Raw genomic sequence first — 17,234 nt, forward strand, 5'->3', positions numbered from 1 at the left:
TTAAATTCGGGCTAACCGTCTAATCGTAGTAATTGTATATTCGAAGTAGATTATATTCGTGGCAAATGACTGATAAAGCAACGTCGGAGTAACTACAAGTCGTGGCATGCAACATTCGCTGTAACTGTAGCACCCGCGACATCTAGCGACCGGTAATAAAACGTTGGTCTCATATCACACATACCACGGATACCACTAACGCGGTTAACGATAACCTTAATTTTATCAAAAATACGTTCCTACCATGTATTTATTCAAATCAAAACATAATATTATTTCCAATTTTTCAGAATGTTATAATTTTGTTTTTCAATTTTCTGAAAATGATTTATCATTTATCGACTTAACTGTTATGTTATTCCTTCTAAACGAAAAATGTTCGAACCCACGTAAACGATATTTTCTCTGGACAATTAGTTTTTCAATAACTATGCTAACGCTTGGTAGTTGAATTACTAAATTCACATAACTTACTTAGTATTTTTGTTTGTACCTAGTTTAATTGTACATCCTGTTGAAACGATGAATAACAATACGAAAAATGCCAATTCTTTTGATGGCCCATTTAATTTTAAAGGTGAGTACTCAGCTATGGACAAATTTTAAATAATAAACTAATTTTTTTTTCATTAATTTTTAGGAGTTACAAAACTGGATGCTCCTTACGATATATATAAATTGGATTGTAAAAATATAATTTCAAACTCCGACGCGTTTAAGTTGCGTTCGGCGCTGTTGACAATGAAGTTCAAAAAGAAATCGTGCGACTTGTATTCGTTTGGCCAATCGCCGGATTTCTATCGTATTTCGAACAAGGACAAACCCGACGAAGTACAACAATTCCTGCTCGTACTTGCAGAAATGAAGAAAAAAATTGCTACATTTCTGGAAAAAACATTTAACAAAACTACTAGCGTTTCGTGTTCAATGTACAACCATGGAGGTAAACGTTCGCTCTTTGTCGCTATGTTTTATTTTACGATAAAAATTCGTCAGTTTTAAAAATTATAGTTTAATATTAATTGCAAAGAATTAACATAATATAACTGTTATACATAATGATATATAAAATTGTTATTGTTTTTGAAATTACATTTAATAGTCAGTAAGCGACTTGGCCAAAGAAAATATGCTCGTGCACGCACAAAACAGTTGCTTTTTCAACTCTTGTCGCCAACTCGCGATAATTGCTTTTAGTTTAAGTATTCATAACTTCTGGACCATTAGAGTTTGTACATTTTCAAGGGCCTATTTAAAGTCAACATAAAGATAATAAACCACTAATTTAACAAAAATATTGTTTAATAATAATAATAAAAAAAAAAGAGTTGCGGTAAAGTAAATTTCTAATGAAAACTGTTTTTTTTTAAATACAATAACAATAGTACTCTGTCAAACGAAAATTATAATAACCATTTCAATTTTTTTTAGATTATTTACTATGTCACGATGATCGTGTCGACGATAGATCTGTGGCGTTTATTTATTATTTAAACTATGATTGGCTAAACGAATGGGGCGGCACGCTCGATGTCTATTCGATCGACGAAAATTATAATGCCAAAGAAATCGTCAATAGTATCAATCCAGAATTCAATACCATGATATTTTTTCCAGTAGGACAACACACTTACCATCAGGTTAGTAGTAAATAAGACTCGTTTCAGAGACCTTTAGTTGGTAGTTAGGTAATAAAATATGTAATTTTTTCTTATGTTTTAAGGTTGCGGAGAACGTATCAAATTTTTCTCGTATTTCCATCAACGGTTGGTTCCATTGCGATAGTTTATCGTGGAAACCTTATGACCAACAAGTGGAATTGCCAACTCCGATATTTTTACCAATTACCGTTTCCAAAGTAATGCCGTCGTCCATCAAGACAACACGAGCTTTTTACACTCCATACTCTAATTGGTATGATTTTATTTAAACAGACCAAGACTTATGCGTCAGAGTTTATCGAAACAATCTTCGAAGATCCTGACTACAGAGAAATTGTCCGTGAGTCATTCGTCGGCGACGGGTTCATCATGCTGGAAGGATTTTTCAAACAAGAAATGGTTGACATTTTTTCCAACGAGATATTTTCTAACGACCTAAAATGGCAAGTCAACGGACCGTTGAATAAAAGGTAACAACAATAATTGTTGTGCTTATAAATCTTTCACGTCTGTTTATATTTATTTTTTAAATAAAGAAATTACAAATACGTCGACCTGAACGATCTGCCCGACAAAGTCTTGTTTGTCGTCAACCTAATGAAAACGGATTTCATGTTTGAATTTTTAAAGGAGTGCACGGGCATAAATCTAAGCGGAGGTAAGCGCAACACGGTAAAATTATATGTAGTCCGTTGGTCTTGTGATGCAACACGTATCGATTGCAGTTTCGGTGGAAGTACAAAGATGGCACGGTGGCCATTACATGGTCTCTGGCGGTAACGATGGAGTAGACCATTTGAATGTGCTCAGCGTGTACCTGTTCTTCAGCCAGTGCTTTGGCCAAATGTCGGACAACATAAAAGACGATCTACATTACGTGTTCGAGGAACGCCACACGCTTCAACCGGTAAATAGGTAGATTTTTAATATTAGACCGTAGTCGGTACGGTAATGTCTCACCGTCGTCGTATTGCTTACAGAAATTTGCGTGCAAACCTCAAGACAACACTATTTTCTTGGTCAAGAGAGACTCCGACATGGAGTCCTATGTGAAATATTGTAAAAAAGTCGACGGCCACGCTTGGACCGTCATAGTGGCCAATTATCTAATCGCGGATAACTTAAAATGTTCCGTCGGAATTGAAATGAAGGAATTGTCGGAACATCATAATTGCGATCAATAACAATATCCGATAATCATATTATCGTAAAAAAAAAAAAAAATACTATTATTTAACTCGATAGACTACCAATTTTTTTTTTCATTTATTATTTTGGCAAAAAAAAAAGAAAAAAGAAGGAGATAGAGGAAGTTACCAATATGTACTTTTGACGTAGAATTACGATAATTTATTTTTAAAAATATGTCAAATTGTATTATAAAAAATTGTCGACTAGTTTTATATTAAAACGTTATAACTTATTGTAAATAATAATTATCGTTCTAATTTTTGCGAATAATAAATACGTCTGTTTGTTAACGGTCGAAAGTAAGTTTTGTTAAAAAAAATAATGTTAATGAATTAAAATTTCGAGTTTGCTTGTTAAATAAGATTTTCAAGTCGCAAAAAAAAAATACTAAATAAAACTTAAGTAATGTACCTTATTCTTGCCATTTATGTATTGGTAATTTTTTTATTTATTGTAATAAATATAATAAACGGCCAAGGACGGAACTTGTTTTGAATTTGTCTTTTAATATTTTGTTGTTGTTATTTTCAAGTCGACAACTGTTTTAGAAAATGTCTTAAAAAAGCATTTTTTTGTCCAACAATTCAATATTGTCAATTGCGCTTTAAATATATTTTTCCCTTTAGACTATTTTAATACTTTAATAAAATTCTAAGACTTATTTAATTTTACTAAAGACAAGTTCCTCAATTATTTTTCATACGTAGTCTTTTTTTTAAATTGATTGTATTGTTTTTATTTGAACGTCATAACAAGTTCGATAAGTGCACGTGTATACTTTATTTTCCTAAGTAGATTATTGTCTCGTAGTCATATTGTTAATTATTTATTATCTAGAAAAATAAACACTCGACCTTTAACTCAATTAAGATATTATTACTTTACCACAACAAGGATGTCAGATACTACGAGTAGACATTAGTAATATTATCGGCTCGGTTTGACCCAACTTCCAAACATAATCATATTGCTGGTAAGCTTTAGATGGATGAAATAAAATTATTGAGGCCTGAAATTGGTCAAAAATTTGCAAAATAAAATTAGAAAATGTCACAAGTGTTGTCAGTTGCACTTAATATTTAATTATAATACATAAAAAAAAGCACTTTGTGTTTGTATCAAAATTTGAAAATATTGTAAATCCAAAATGAGCAACACAATAATGAAAATCAAAATAATATTTTATTGCCTTTAAATTACAAAAATTTGGTCATCATAAATTCAGGATAGCCACTTAACAAATAAAATATAATCGGAAGTGACATTTTTTTTTTAAAGACTGAAAATGAACACATTATTTGGCAACCGTTTGTCAAAAAAAGGTTTCCAAGACAAAATTGACCTCATAGTTATACCTAAAATAATCATTAACTGATTTTGAACTTAAATAAATCAAAAACATTTTTTTTGTTTAAGATGTTAGCATATTTTTGAGTTAATAAATTATTTTTTGGAACAGTATAAACGTTTTGTTCTAAATGAAATCGGAATATCATATTTTTATTCATTCTCGTGTAGTAATAATAAAATATAAAGAGTTGGAAAAAACCTATTTAATCCTCGATTGAGAATAAAAAAAATGTTACCAACTTTGAAACAAAAATCGCTTTCGGTTTCAAACCCTAGACACGATTCAAGAAAAAGAATGTTAGGACAGACACAAAAACAACAGTGTTTGTAATAACTATGTGAATGTATTATCAAGTTTAGTATATAATTATGTTCTTTTTTTTCTCTTCCAAATTACCAAATTGCATCAAACATACATATAAATTATTGTTGAACATGCTTAACATTTATATTTTGTTCGGTATTTAATTATATTATTATTATTTTTTTTTTTAATTATATTATGTTTGACATATCAGTATAACTCGTTTAACTGAGCTGGCCGCAATTGTCGACAGTGATTCTTTTTGTGGTTTTGCCGCTCTGTGAACCGAAACCTTCGATTTTCTTGACAACGTCCATGCCGTCCACTACGGCTCCAAATACGACGTGTTTGGCATCCAACCAGGTGGTTTTTACGGTGGTGATGAAAAACTGACTGCCGTTAGTGTTGGGGCCTGCGTTGGCCATGGACAAGATGCCTAAAACAGAAAACCAATTGTTTGGTATTGAATTTTATAATTGCAAAGGCGACGTAGTCGGTTCTAAACTCAAATGACCACTCACCGGGTCCAGTGTGCTTCAATGTGAAGTTTTCGTCTTCGAATTTGTTTCCGTAGATCGATTTGCCTCCGGTGCCGTTGTGGTTGGTGAAATCTCCTCCTTGGCACATGAAGTTGGGGATGACGCGATGGAAGATGCTTCCCTTGTAGCCGAATCCCTTTTCGCCGGTACACAAGGCACGAAAATTCTCGGCCGTTTTAGGTACGACGTCGCTACGGAGCTACATGAAAACATAACGACGAAAAAATATTATTTCACATTTAGATATCGATGTGAATTCTATGCTCTTTTGAATCGATCATCATCAGGAAATCAAAAACCGAAAATATATTTTTTTCATATGTATCATACCTTTGTCGAGTGAAAGTACGTCTATACAAAGAGAATATTTAATTAGGTACAGAGAAAATACGAAAAAAAAAACAATAGGTATTATAATTTCTATTTACAGTCCAACGTCATTATAACAACGACAATGAGATTTACCCACAATCATAATTACCATAAGAATAATTAATTAAGTGTATAAACACGACTGGAAAATAGGTATAAACGAGAAATAAAACTTGAGTATTACCTAAAAGAAATGAATAAAAATCCAGTTCTGGACAATTTCTTTGACTTGGTACAAAATAATATAATATTATCATCTTATTATTGAAAAATCGGTTGGCACACAACCCGGAACCGCAATAACCGGTAACCCAATTAATTGTAATTCGGCTGACCTAAATCGCAGTACTCAAAATCTAACCCTAAACACTAAAATGTACAATCCTAATTAGATTAGTCGCACGCCGCCGTTTAATTAGGATAGTACTATTGTAGTAGTAATCTAATTAAAGACAGAACAGAGTTGTTTTTATTTGAAGTTCACGACCAAACGTTTGGAGGCCGTCCAAAAATGTCCTTCTATTTCAAGGCTGGAATTTGGCTTGGAAAAACAAAACGGACACGAGGTCCGATCGTTTTTTTTTGCCCCTTTAAACGTGAGCTCGAAAAAAACAAACTTAAGGCTTAAGTAGAACCGAATAACTCTTATTGGTGAGAAGAACAAATTGAAATTATTAAACGAATAAACCAATTTTTATTTATTTTTTTTGGAAAACGTGGGTCGGCGGCGGCGGCGTCGGGCGACATTTTGCCGTTTGCGCAATCGGCAATGGCCTCACCGCGGCGCCAAACGAAAAAAACAAACGCATCACCGGCGTTTTTGCACACTCACCTCGATTACGATGCGTCCGACGGGGTCACCGCCGGCGGACATGTCGAAGAAAACTTTCGGCAGACTCATTTTGCTGGATTTCGGTTTTGTCGAGTACAACGAACAAGTAGCGTTACCGGACGGCGGAAAAAAGTGCTTCAGCGGAGCGGCGCAACGGTACTGGTGCGGCGGCCGGCGGGTGAACAAGCGTAACGTGGTCGACGCCATTGTGTTTTATTATAGGTTAGGGCTGGAGTGGTGGCCACCCACCGGCGGCGCGGTCGTTATATAGCCGCGGTAATCGACCACACGGCGAGGCTGCGCGCGCCAAAGACGTTCCGGCACAACGGCCAAAGACGTTGTACATACACACACATTTTGCGCGGCACTTTCAAATGGCCAACCGCTAACCTCGATATTAATATTAACGAGACTTTGTTTTATAATAATAAAAAAAAAAAGCCAACAAGTCTATTACATACTCGATTAATAGCGCGTTCTAAGATCAGTTTTGAATTTACAAGTTTGAAAACCAATTATCTTAAGTTCTGAGAATTGACGGCAGAATTATGTTTTTACAACCTGAACTGAGTGTAACTTTTGGTGGGAAAAGGTCAAAACTGTGGTTATAACGGTAAAATTGTATTGCTATTTATTAGTTATTTTTTTGGCCACTGTTAACACAATACATTGTGATCAAAGAATTTTTAAAACAAGAATGATAACGCGTAGTAACGTTATTGTTGAATTGCGTTTATACGACTAGAGAACACATATTTTTTTAAATTTTAGTTTTTTGCGACTTACTGAACAAAAAAAAAAAAAAATAATATTAATAATTAAAAACTTGACGAAAATTATAGTAACATTAATGGCAGTTATTCGAGTTCTCCGCAGTCGGCAATGACGATTTTCTTTTTGGTCACGCCAGTGTTGCTTCCCAAAGATTCGATTTTCATCAACACGTCCATGCCTTCGACGACATGACCGAAGACCACGTGCTTGCCGTCCAACCATTCCGTCTGTGCGGTGGTGATGAAAAACTGACTGCCATTCGTGTTGGGTCCGGAGTTTGCCATGGACAAAACACCTGAGACGAAAAATTGTAATACATTTCTATTGTATTCAACCGATTTCTTCTTCACGTAGCAACTCTATAGATCAGAAATCATATACCCGAAAGGTACTTTGATAGGCCGAAAATTTAAAAAAGTCACCCCTTCCCCGTCAAAATCGAGAAAAACACCCAAAAAATGTACACATTTTTTTGTCAACTTCAAATTACGATGCTCTAAAACTTTTTTTAAAAATAGTCGAAAAAGTTCCAAATTTATACAAATTGTTCTTCAAACATAGTTCTATCGATAAACATTAAAAAGGCGTCGCACCGCTCATTTTTAAGGAGTAAAGTATAGGTAATTTTTTACAAAACCATAATTTAAAGGTTAAACTGTGGTGTGTAATTATTATTAACTCTATTTTGGTAGTTAAGTTAATTTTTTGGACTATCGCAGCATCCTTGAAAGCGATTTAAAAATGTTTTTTCATCTCTACATGTTTAAGCAGACTGGAAATAACTCGCTTAATTTTGGATTTAGAGTAAAAGCACCCATTATAAAATTAAAAAGAGAACAATATTCCGGAGGGCAAGACGGTGTATTTTTTCCATTATTCCAAGTATAACGCTAATTACATAGTTTAGAAATAACGACTATTTTAACATTTTTAAATGACTGTAACTTTTAAAAAAATGATTTTTTTTTTTTAAAACGCACCGTCTTGCCTCCGGAATATTGTTCTCTTTTGATTTTATAATGGGTGCTTTTACTTTAAAACCAAAATTAAGCGAGTTATTTTCAGTTGGCGTAAACATGTTTTTACCACTGCAGATCACCGGTCCGACGCCCTTTTAACAAACCGAAAAAATATCATTTACCCTTTGCCCTAGAAGGGATAGAATTTTTTTCACTTTTTCAAGCAAAGTTTTAGAGATTTAGATCTGAAAATGAAACTTATAACATATTATGCAATTTTCTCAAAAATCTGTAGTCAAATTTTTAGTTGTACCTTACAAGCTTTCCAATCTATCACTCTACGTATTATCTCTTCTGCCCCATGGTATGTATCAAACTGCACACTTCAAAATGACTTTAAAATAGAACCAATAAACCATTTAGCCATAAAACACTACAAAAAATTTCATTCCAAACTACACACTCATTCTAACCCTTTAATATCTCAACTTGCTTCTAATTCACTCCCCGGAAATCCACCTCGCCGACTCCGAAGACATTGGTGTCGAGATCTGTTAATACAATAATTCAAATTAATCTAATTAAAAATAATTAGAACAAAAATCACGTTGGGTTCTATTACTGGATAGCCTCCCTCCTCATATCAAATCACCGTTTCTATTTGTTTATTTTTTTTTCCCTCTCTCTGTATATATATCAATGTAACTATTTGCTTATTATGCCTTGCAGCATAGATTGTAAATACTCTTTAATAAAAAAAAAAAAAAAAAAAAAAAAAAAAAAATTTTTAGTTCATTTTTATAGACAGACGATATCTTCTAAACTAGCTACAACTGGTTCACTATATACTATCCACAGATTCGCATCGAAGCGTTTATTCAAAAGTGATTTTGTCTGACCTGTGACCGCTCCGTCCCCACTATGCCACCCCGACACCACTGTACTGACGCTTTTTTTAATGTAATTTTGGAAAATTAATATAATACAACGTTTACCCGGTCCGGTGTGCTTCAACGTGAAGTTTTCGTCTTTGAATTTCTTCCCGTAGATCGATTTGCCTCCGGTGCCGTTGTGGTTGGTGAAATCTCCTCCTTGGCACATGAAGCCGGGGATGACGCGATGGAAGATGCTTCCCTTGTAGCCGAATCCCTGTTGGCCGGTACACAGCACTCGGAAGTTTTCCGCCGTCTTGGGAACTATGTCATGTCTCAGCTGCAAACAATTACAAAATTAAAGCCCGTACAGCAGAGATGAGGGGGTTGATTTTTCTTTAAAAAAAAATGTACAAATCGTTACAACATAATATCTGCATCTCTGCTTTGCGTCGAAGCTAAAATACAATATTTTATTTACAAAGGACCCACCTGTGAAGTATAAATTATTGTTTTGTAACTCGACCCGACCAAAACCCGGACCAGACGCGGGTTAACCGTTCAGGCCTAACCGAGTAAAGTAAATTTGTAAAAACATTTTTGTATAGAATAATAATTTATGTACTGTCACCCAATATTACTTATTTTTTTTTTATTTGCACTAGGGGGAGTTATTTTTATAATTCCATAAGACCCTTTGACGACATATGGTCTTGCCAGTTGTTACAATAGGTACGTTTTTTTTCTGATAAACACACACGCTTTATAGTAATACCCGGTACTGCACATGATGTGTTAAAAAAAAAACCAATACCCGAATAACCGAAATGAAGTAATTTTACTTTTTTGGTTATTAAAATATGAAATGAAAAAACAATTTTTAGGTCGATAACTTTAAAAACTTGTTGGGAATTGGAGAAAAAAAACGAAATGCTACAGACTAATAGTAATAGAAAATAGATATTAGATACAAGTAGATTGGATTTCATACCCAAGTGGTATAATGATTTAAACTTTGAAAAAAATGTGTGTGTGTGTGTGTGTCACATTTTATAAACGCACATAATAATTTTCAATTTTATTTTAAGCCATAAAATATAGAAATTTTATTCTAAGCTTATTGAAAGAGCTTGTCAAGAAGACACACAATACGAATTAAAACAAATTATTTTCAAGTTAATTACAATTAAAACAATAAGTTTTGTTATTAAAGGTCTTGTTAGAACCACCTTGACATGCAGAAGTGCAGTTACAGAACTTAATGAGATATATAAAGTTTATTCACTATACAGAGCTTTAAAGTTATACTGCCCTATCCATCATTAAAAAAAAACCACATTTCCCCCCCCCCCTAAATTTTCATACTTTTTTAAATTATATGCTCAGCAATAAAATATACAATATTGTATTTTGTCTTAAGACTCACTTGAATGATTATTCTACCGATGCTGGTGCCGTCGGCGGTCATGTCCAGGAACACTTTGGCGTTGGTGGCCTTCTTCTGGACCGTGTCCTCGAAACCGGCCATACGTTCTGCCGAAACTGTGAGGGGGAAAAAAAACCACGAAAATCTTTAGAATTCAGAAGAAAAATCCAAGTAAACAACAAGAAGAATAGTAATAATTAATAACATATGGACTAACGACTGTGGAAAAAAGTGATAAAACAAAACGCAACGTTCAACAACGACTTCATCTTGGTCTAGGTATAATAAGTATTATTAATGTTTTACTTTTCCACTGGCAATACAGCAGTTGCTTCGGGTGAGGTGCAGTTGTAACTACTAACTTGTGTGATGTGTCTTGTGCCGGTAGGTAAGTCTCTGTTCGTTTGTTATTTGAAAAAAAAAAAACCAAATGTTCTTACACTATCGATTGAATAATACTAAAGTAAAAATAAAACCAATTGACAATTTTATATGGAAAAATCTTCTGGCCGGACATTCCAATGGGGATCAATCACTAATGATCAATAATGATCAATAATTATCGCTACAATAATTATTATTAACTAACTACATGGAAGTGCTATACTATCGATTTTGGGTGATTCGATTCTTAGACAATCGATTGTTCACGTGGAAACGCGCGCCACGCCGGCCGGTTAACGATGGCCGTTGGTTGATGGATTCGTCGAAATGGCGGCAAATTTGAATTTTTTTAACAAAATATTCAATACAATAATAGTATGTTACAATAATAATTATTATCACTATGGTCGACAACATTTTGTAACGAGGAAGATGCTTGCTTATTCTGGAATACTTACCTATCGTTATTAAAGCCATTTTTATTTTGATTCGAGTTTTTGTGTTTTCAACGATTAACCCTAATCATATTCTAATACTACAAATACAATTTTAAGCAAATTATGAAAGTTATTTTATATATAAATCTATAGGTACGAATTGAAGCGTTTATTTGAAAGTTATGTTATCACTTTAATTTGTAACAATTCATAAAGTCTTGTGGACTAAGTGTTTTACAGAGAATGTATGGGAAAAATTGTATTTTGTATTGATGTATGTATTTTGAAAATGTTTGCAGGTTTTAAAATATATAATATATCACCCCTCCATAACCTAAAAAACAATAAAAGAAATCTATAAATTTTTCAACAACCCAAAAAAACATTTAAAGCTCTTTCCCTAAAAGTGGTGGGAATTTTTTTAGTTAGGAATCTTTAGTTAAACGTTATTTTTCTATTAAAAAAGCTCCCCCCCCAAAAAAAAAAAATCAACCCTCATCGTTTCCACCATAATAATAATAAGATAATGTATTTTAAACGCAGAATTGCCTTCCCCACTTTTGGAATTTTTTATTATGCATAAAAAAATTATATTTTATTTTTATGTACTTTTCTTTGTTTTTTATGAAAATATGTTTTATGTATATTATTATTAGGCTCTTTATGTAAATATTTCGAATGTATTAGTTAAACTTAAGTCTATGTTATACCTATATTTAGTTAAGTTACTATTTTATTTTACAACCTATGTATACATTATAATATTTGAAAACGCCTATTTTTTTTTTGCCACACTATCTCAAACCTTCCATCGTGATTTGTATTAAATAATAATAATAACAACAAATCAATGTATCTACTTAACCGCAATTGCTTACATAAGTGAAAAACATTGGCTGTATAAGTTTAAAAATGATTAAATGAAAATGTAAATCTGGCTTTGGGCTCATAAAAACACTTCAAACGTTTATTATTATCTGTTATTTAAATGTTAAACAAACAGACTGTTGTTCGTATTAAAAGAGTTGTTGAATTCAATAATATTGTTTCTATTTGAAAAGTTAATGGCATTCATTGAAAACACTTAAATCTCAATTGCACAGCTCTGATCTCAATACACATTACACACATTTGGAAAATGTTTGAACGGTATTTGACACTAATTTTTATAAATACATATTTTTTTACAATTGTCCACAAATATCTGGAGTTCATTTTTACATTTAATTACAAGTCAGCGGAGACTATTTAAAAAGGAAATCCTATCGTTTGGCATGTGGCAATAATAATTCCAGAATTTCATAGTAACTACCGACAGATATGTAATATTGTTATCACATTTGGGTTGATCAACGATTGACATTTTATATGGACGATTGACAAGCTATTCAAATGAGCAAAAATCAAACACATAGCTTAACCAAACATCTAATAAAAATCATATTGTAATGCTTCACTTGTGTGGCAAGTGGTCAAGTTGACCATTGTAAACTCGGATGATGACTTTCAATTCTTCGGTATAATGGTAGTTTATTGGATTTAGGCTTTAGATCTGAGACAACCTGAACGACTCACACACCCTTCACAATTTGTTGCATTTGGACGACTTACACAATCTTCACAATTTTTACAACTTTCACAATTTGTATGGTTTGAGCAATTTGTGCAGTTTGTATATTTATGTTTTCTCATTAATTTGATTACAAACGTTTCATGTAGGAATAGGGACTAAGTTTTTGACAATCGAATAATAATTCATTAGGAGGCTTCTAACTAAATGTAAATTTTCTGTTAATTAGTGTTGTAATTTTTCATATTTTATTTATAATTTGATTTTTCATTTGTTTACTTATCGGACGTTAAAAAAGGTATGTCACTTTACGTTTATTCTAGATTCTGACGATTCCAACTGGTAGCTCTTGTTTACTGTCACTCAAATGTCTTTAATTTAATTGTACTTATCCCATTTCTTTAAAAATACAGAAACTTATCTATATTTATTTTTTTCGTCAAATACAAATAGTTTATGAACTGCAATATTGTATATTTTACAATAATTCTATAAGCGTACTACAGTATAGTATATAATATTATTAATATGGGTTATATAATATGTCTCTATTTATAGAGACACGTACGATTAAAGTATATAATATGGGTTAAAAAAAACAAGATAATTGTTTATTCAACAGAGTAAGTTATAAAAGTAATATTGTCTTTACACTTTTCTTGGTCAACGGTTGACAGTTCATGTGGACGAACTGACATTATTCGGTTGCGCAACTGTAAATAAAAAAAAATATTTGTTTTTAGACCGATTAATCAATTTAAACTAGTTTATTTCAAACAATAAACATTACAATAGTAGTAAAAGTGTTTGTTATTCTGTATTTACTTGATCTAAGTGCGTTTTGTTTAGGACCTTTGATCTCGACAGAATGGTTACAGAATGTCTGTGACCGTAAGGTATTTTTTGACTGGAATGCACGCCAGCATAGTTTTCATAATCAGTGGCAAACACGACCAAAGACGATTTCCCTGTAATGTGAATTGTACAAATTACTAAATAAGTATCTAAAAAAAAAAAGGAACCAGTACCCCACTGTACTGTCAGAGCATAGTGAGGCGGTATCGTCACAGGTCTAAATGAATTATTATTACAAATGAAAGTGATAAAACAACTTTTAAATAAACGCTTTGGAATATACAAATGTATTGTTTAAAATTTATAAATTATACAAATTATTTATATTATATTATATTACAGTTTCGATGAGAATTTGTATTCATTCATAGAAATACAATTATGGATACAAGCATTGTACCTAATAACAATAATGTGCTTAAAAATATGTTTTTGTTGTAAGGGTTGGATACGAATAGGGTTATCATTTGTCTATAGTAACTTATACATTGTCCAATACCTGATGACTTTTGATTCACTCACACATAGTAACTTTGACTACGGTCAAAGTGTAATTTCCTCATTATTTTTGTTTTTTAAAAAATTAATAGATTTTTAAGAGAATTGTGTATGTTTAGGCCCATTTTCGATCTATATTAGGTCTAATTTTCCGACTTTAAACCTTAAAACTCCACCTAATAAAGTGAAATAAGGAAAAATATCCACCCCCGTTCTGAAAAGAAAGGGTTTATGAAGTTTTAGAGCGTAGTCATTTGAAGTAGGATAATATAAACATATCTTTTCGATTTTGAAGGGGAAGGGGTGAAATTTTACAATTTTGGCCCAAGAACTTCAGGTACAATTTCGGATCTATAGAGTTGTTACACGAAGAAATCTTATTGGCTTAGAAGACATTGTCGTGGGTAAAGAAACAAAAAAAAATATATATATATATATACAAACACATTATTGTAATAACAGTACGTTGTCAGTTCCGCATCGAAGCTTACATCTGTTCACTATGGGCAAGTAAATTTAACGAAAGGTTTTGAATGTAAATTTCGACATTATGAGAGGATTTTCGGTACCATTGGGCGATGTATTAGGCGATTAGACATTAAAATTTCAAGTACTCACTCTGAGGGAAAGTAACGGTCATTGATGATGGCAGAATCGAATCGGCTTTCAGTTGTACGGTATAACGGTAATTACTGTATTTATCTTCTCCGGTTGTAGAATTTTCGCTAATATTATGTTCCAATTCGTTCGAATTGTTACAAGTCGTACAACTCACACAATTATTACAATTTCGTATACCCGTACAACTTGTACAGGTATTGCAACTTGAACAACTGTCACAACTTACACACGTATTGCAATTATTACAGTTCAAACAACTTGTACAACCGACACAATTCGAGCAATCTCTACAGTTCACACAGTCCACACAATTTCTACAATTTATACAACTTACATTGTTAGGTTCTTGTTGGCTTGCAAAATCAAAAATCATACACCGATTCGACAGCGCCGTCATTTGTACGGCGTACCATCGTCCTAGAAACTTCAAAAATAATCAAAGATAAGTATAGTACTTAAAAAATTTCTACAATAGTTTTAATTCAATAAGTCGTTCATAAAGCTTAACTACAACACTTAAAAATACTTCCTGGTAATGTTTTTTTTTTAGCAATTATCATTTGTATCGTTGTCAATAGGTTGTGACTTAATAAAAAAAAATTAATCATAAAAAATATTTTGTAAATTGTAAAAAAGTTGATTACTTTTTAAGTTAGAATTGTTTAAATGAATAAATAAAGTTCCCCGTATTAATCAAACACAAAAAAAAATCCAGAAGAAGTCTTGAATGTTAAGCTAGAGATCTTTTTAAGAATATCTAATATGAATAGGCTACTATCGATTGGTAAGTAAGACAATTTTTTTTTAGACGGATGTGCATAATATACTTGTACTTACTCTTTCCATTACGAAATCGGGCAAAGGTTCAAAATCGGGGTGTTGATCCAAATGATAAGAATGTCCGGAAATGAAATTCAAAGAAGTAACGAGCAACACAGACAAAGTACATAATCCTTTAAACTTCATTGTACAGCTGTGTAAATCAAATGTGATTGGATTCTATTACAAAAAAAAAATATTTTATCACTTAAATAGACAATATATAAAAAGTATTATTTCTTATTATAGTTTTTAGGAACATTTGTTGAAAATAAGTCGGGATAAAATGGTATTTTGGTCAAACTATAAATTGCACGACTGAATCATTATGGTATTTAGTAATTTAGGGCAGGTAGTCTTACTCATAAATTGACTAACAAAATTACTTAGAACTGTAAACGTATTGAGCATTTTTTATATTCAATTAAGAATTTTAGTACTACATTTTACTATTATTAAATCGTTATGTGACTTTCACTTACCTTATAATAGTATTCTGTAGGTTTTTGTCGAGTTAAATGAGTTTTAAAGAAAATAACAGTTGCAGTCTTAGTCTGAATGTAGTGTGTTATATACCTACCAAATGCAATCAGTATATCTTTGATGAGATTGTTTTGCCAAACTATAAAACGAATTTATTGAAAAGTCCACTTATATGAGCGGCTAGGATTATAAAATAATATTTTTTTTACATAATTATACATAATTTTATATTAGGCCTATATGGAACAAAGAATAAATACTTGACAATTGTTTTTAAACTTTTTATGATGGAATTCACGTACACTGTAACTGGAGAGCAACAAAATATATAGATAATAAATTGTGTTTATTTAGATATTATTAGTCATCTGGAAAGATAATATTATAAAACAATAAGACCCCGCACTTGTTACTATGTATAGTATTGCATAAGTTGTGCAAGATAGACAATTTAACAACAATTAACATCGAAATAAGAAGTAACCGTTTTCACCCTTTTATTACCTCTTATCCGGGAGATACAAATGAGGGACGGTTATATCCGATAATTTCCTTTTATACAACTTCCAGAAATAAGTAGTTGAATAGTTGAGTTATAAATCTAGATTGTAATAATTTGAATAGATTACTAAATATGGATAGGCTCAAGTAGTTTTTGCAACAAATTCGGTAAACCACTAGTTTTTTGAAATGAGGGCGATCATTTCTAATGATTTTACAGTGTTCTCAAAAATCGGAGTTATGAAACTGGATTCCTATCTATCCGGGAAAACGATTGTTAAACACTTAATATACTTCAAATTCGATAAGGCGTTAAACACTTCACTGGCCGAGATTAAACACGAGGTTAATTTTACATTAGGTGAAATATTAAAAGTATTAGGACATGTGGTGTTAGGCCAAATAGCTTAAAAAAATGTGTTGACTACTTAGAATGGTCCAATTTCAATTGTGTAAAAATATACAAATTCTTTGGCTACTTTAGTAAATGATACTTCATGTTCATTGTCAGTAATAGTTTGGCTATATCCACTACTCAAAATGAAAATAAATAAATTTATTTGAAAAGTTACACTATCTGTATAAATATACTTAGTTAATAGTTGCTTTATTAAATTAATTCTGCTTCTATGCACAATAAGACATATTCATGTTCTAATGTCTTTTCTTTACGGGAAAAATTAACTATACTATTATTTTTTACTTAACTTTTTTTACCTATTATCTTGTTTCAATTTGTAATTAATAATGTGTACACAATATTATCTACAATAAGGAATTACCGGC

At 31.9% G+C, this 17,234-nt stretch overlaps 4 protein-coding genes across 6 annotated transcripts; 1 reads left to right on the plus strand and 3 right to left on the minus strand.

The window, feature by feature from the left end:
- Positions 1-270: 270 nt before the first annotated feature.
- On the plus strand, positions 271-3,337 carry LOC126842978 (prolyl 3-hydroxylase OGFOD1). Of its 2 annotated transcripts, none has more exons than XM_050580245.1 (8): positions 271-577; positions 641-943; positions 1,432-1,640; positions 1,724-1,858; positions 1,935-2,131; positions 2,198-2,319; positions 2,387-2,568; positions 2,642-3,337. In XM_050580245.1, exons 1-8 carry the CDS (start codon positions 523-525, stop codon positions 2,843-2,845), a joined length of 1,407 nt encoding a protein of 468 aa, XP_050436202.1. In that variant the 5' UTR covers positions 271-522; the 3' UTR covers positions 2,846-3,337. The 2 variants fall into 2 exon arrangements, with proteins under 2 accessions (XP_050436202.1, XP_050436203.1); XM_050580246.1 differs by having other exon boundaries at positions 2,387-2,576; positions 2,642-2,826.
- Positions 3,338-4,015: 678 nt separating this feature from the next.
- Positions 4,016-6,479, minus strand: LOC126843740 (peptidyl-prolyl cis-trans isomerase-like). Its single transcript, XM_050581455.1, has 3 exons — positions 6,250-6,479; positions 5,028-5,244; positions 4,016-4,942 (listed from the first exon to the last, which is right to left on the minus strand). The coding sequence occupies exons 1-3, from the start codon at positions 6,454-6,456 to the stop codon at positions 4,731-4,733; spliced, it is 636 nt and encodes a 211-aa protein (XP_050437412.1). The 5' UTR covers positions 6,457-6,479; the 3' UTR covers positions 4,016-4,730.
- A 375-nt stretch (positions 6,480-6,854) lies between these two features.
- Positions 6,855-10,803, minus strand: LOC126843741 (peptidyl-prolyl cis-trans isomerase-like). Of its 2 annotated transcripts, none has more exons than XM_050581457.1 (4): positions 10,587-10,803; positions 10,281-10,396; positions 8,978-9,194; positions 6,855-7,318 (listed from the first exon to the last, which is right to left on the minus strand). In XM_050581457.1, the coding sequence occupies exons 2-4, from the start codon at positions 10,380-10,382 to the stop codon at positions 7,107-7,109; spliced, it is 531 nt and encodes a 176-aa protein (XP_050437414.1). In that variant the 5' UTR covers positions 10,383-10,396; positions 10,587-10,803; the 3' UTR covers positions 6,855-7,106. The 2 variants fall into 2 exon arrangements, with proteins under 2 accessions (XP_050437414.1, XP_050437413.1); XM_050581456.1 differs by having other exon boundaries at positions 10,498-10,803.
- Positions 10,804-13,211: 2,408 nt separating this feature from the next.
- LOC126843429 (uncharacterized) lies at positions 13,212-16,061 on the minus strand. Its single transcript, XM_050580972.1, has 5 exons — positions 15,947-16,061; positions 15,483-15,644; positions 14,643-15,069; positions 13,497-13,639; positions 13,212-13,384 (listed from the first exon to the last, which is right to left on the minus strand). Exons 2-5 carry the CDS (start codon positions 15,609-15,611, stop codon positions 13,283-13,285), a joined length of 801 nt encoding a protein of 266 aa, XP_050436929.1. The 5' UTR covers positions 15,612-15,644; positions 15,947-16,061; the 3' UTR covers positions 13,212-13,282.
- Positions 16,062-17,234: the final 1,173 nt, after the last annotated feature.

The sequence above is a fragment of the Adelges cooleyi genome, unplaced genomic scaffold (assembly GCF_023614345.1).
Source record: "Adelges cooleyi isolate 19-005CV unplaced genomic scaffold, UGA_ACOO_1.1 ACOO_flye_CR_arks_rails_tigmint_CR_PRNA_574, whole genome shotgun sequence".
Taxonomy (NCBI): Eukaryota; Metazoa; Arthropoda; class Insecta; order Hemiptera; family Adelgidae; genus Adelges; species Adelges cooleyi.

Excerpts from the sequence above, each read along its gene's own strand:
- LOC126842978 (XM_050580245.1), top strand. The coding sequence starts at position 523 with ATGAATAACAATACGAAAAATGCCAATTCTTTTGATGGCCCATTTAAT. Across the intron at positions 1,859-1,934 it reads TACCAATTACCGTTTCCAAA|ACCAAGACTTATGCGTCAGA; the intron begins GTAATGCCGTCG and ends TTATTTAAACAG. Across the intron at positions 2,320-2,386 it reads GGGCATAAATCTAAGCGGAG|TTTCGGTGGAAGTACAAAGA; the intron begins GTAAGCGCAACA and ends TATCGATTGCAG.
- LOC126843740 (XM_050581455.1), bottom strand. The coding sequence starts at position 6,456 with ATGGCGTCGACCACGTTACGCTTGTTCACCCGCCGGCCGCCGCACCAG. Across the intron at positions 5,245-6,249 it reads TCGGACGCATCGTAATCGAG|CTCCGTAGCGACGTCGTACC; the intron begins GTGAGTGTGCAA and ends GTTTTCATGTAG. Across the intron at positions 4,943-5,027 it reads ATTGAAGCACACTGGACCCG|GCATCTTGTCCATGGCCAAC; the intron begins GTGAGTGGTCAT and ends TTTCTGTTTTAG.
- LOC126843741 (XM_050581456.1), bottom strand. The coding sequence starts at position 10,549 with ATGAAGTCGTTGTTGAACGTTGCGTTTTGTTTTATCACTTTTTTCCAC. Across the intron at positions 9,195-10,280 it reads TCGGTAGAATAATCATTCAA|CTGAGACATGACATAGTTCC; the intron begins GTGAGTCTTAAG and ends AATTGTTTGCAG. Across the intron at positions 7,319-8,977 it reads GTTGAAGCACACCGGACCGG|GTGTTTTGTCCATGGCAAAC; the intron begins GTAAACGTTGTA and ends TTTTCGTCTCAG.
- LOC126843429 (XM_050580972.1), bottom strand. The coding sequence starts at position 15,611 with ATGAAGTTTAAAGGATTATGTACTTTGTCTGTGTTGCTCGTTACTTCT. Across the intron at positions 15,070-15,482 it reads CCGATTTCGTAATGGAAAGA|TTTCTAGGACGATGGTACGC; the intron begins GTAAGTACAAGT and ends TTATTTTTGAAG. Across the intron at positions 13,640-14,642 it reads GACCGTTACTTTCCCTCAGA|GGAAATCGTCTTTGGTCGTG; the intron begins GTGAGTACTTGA and ends TTCACATTACAG.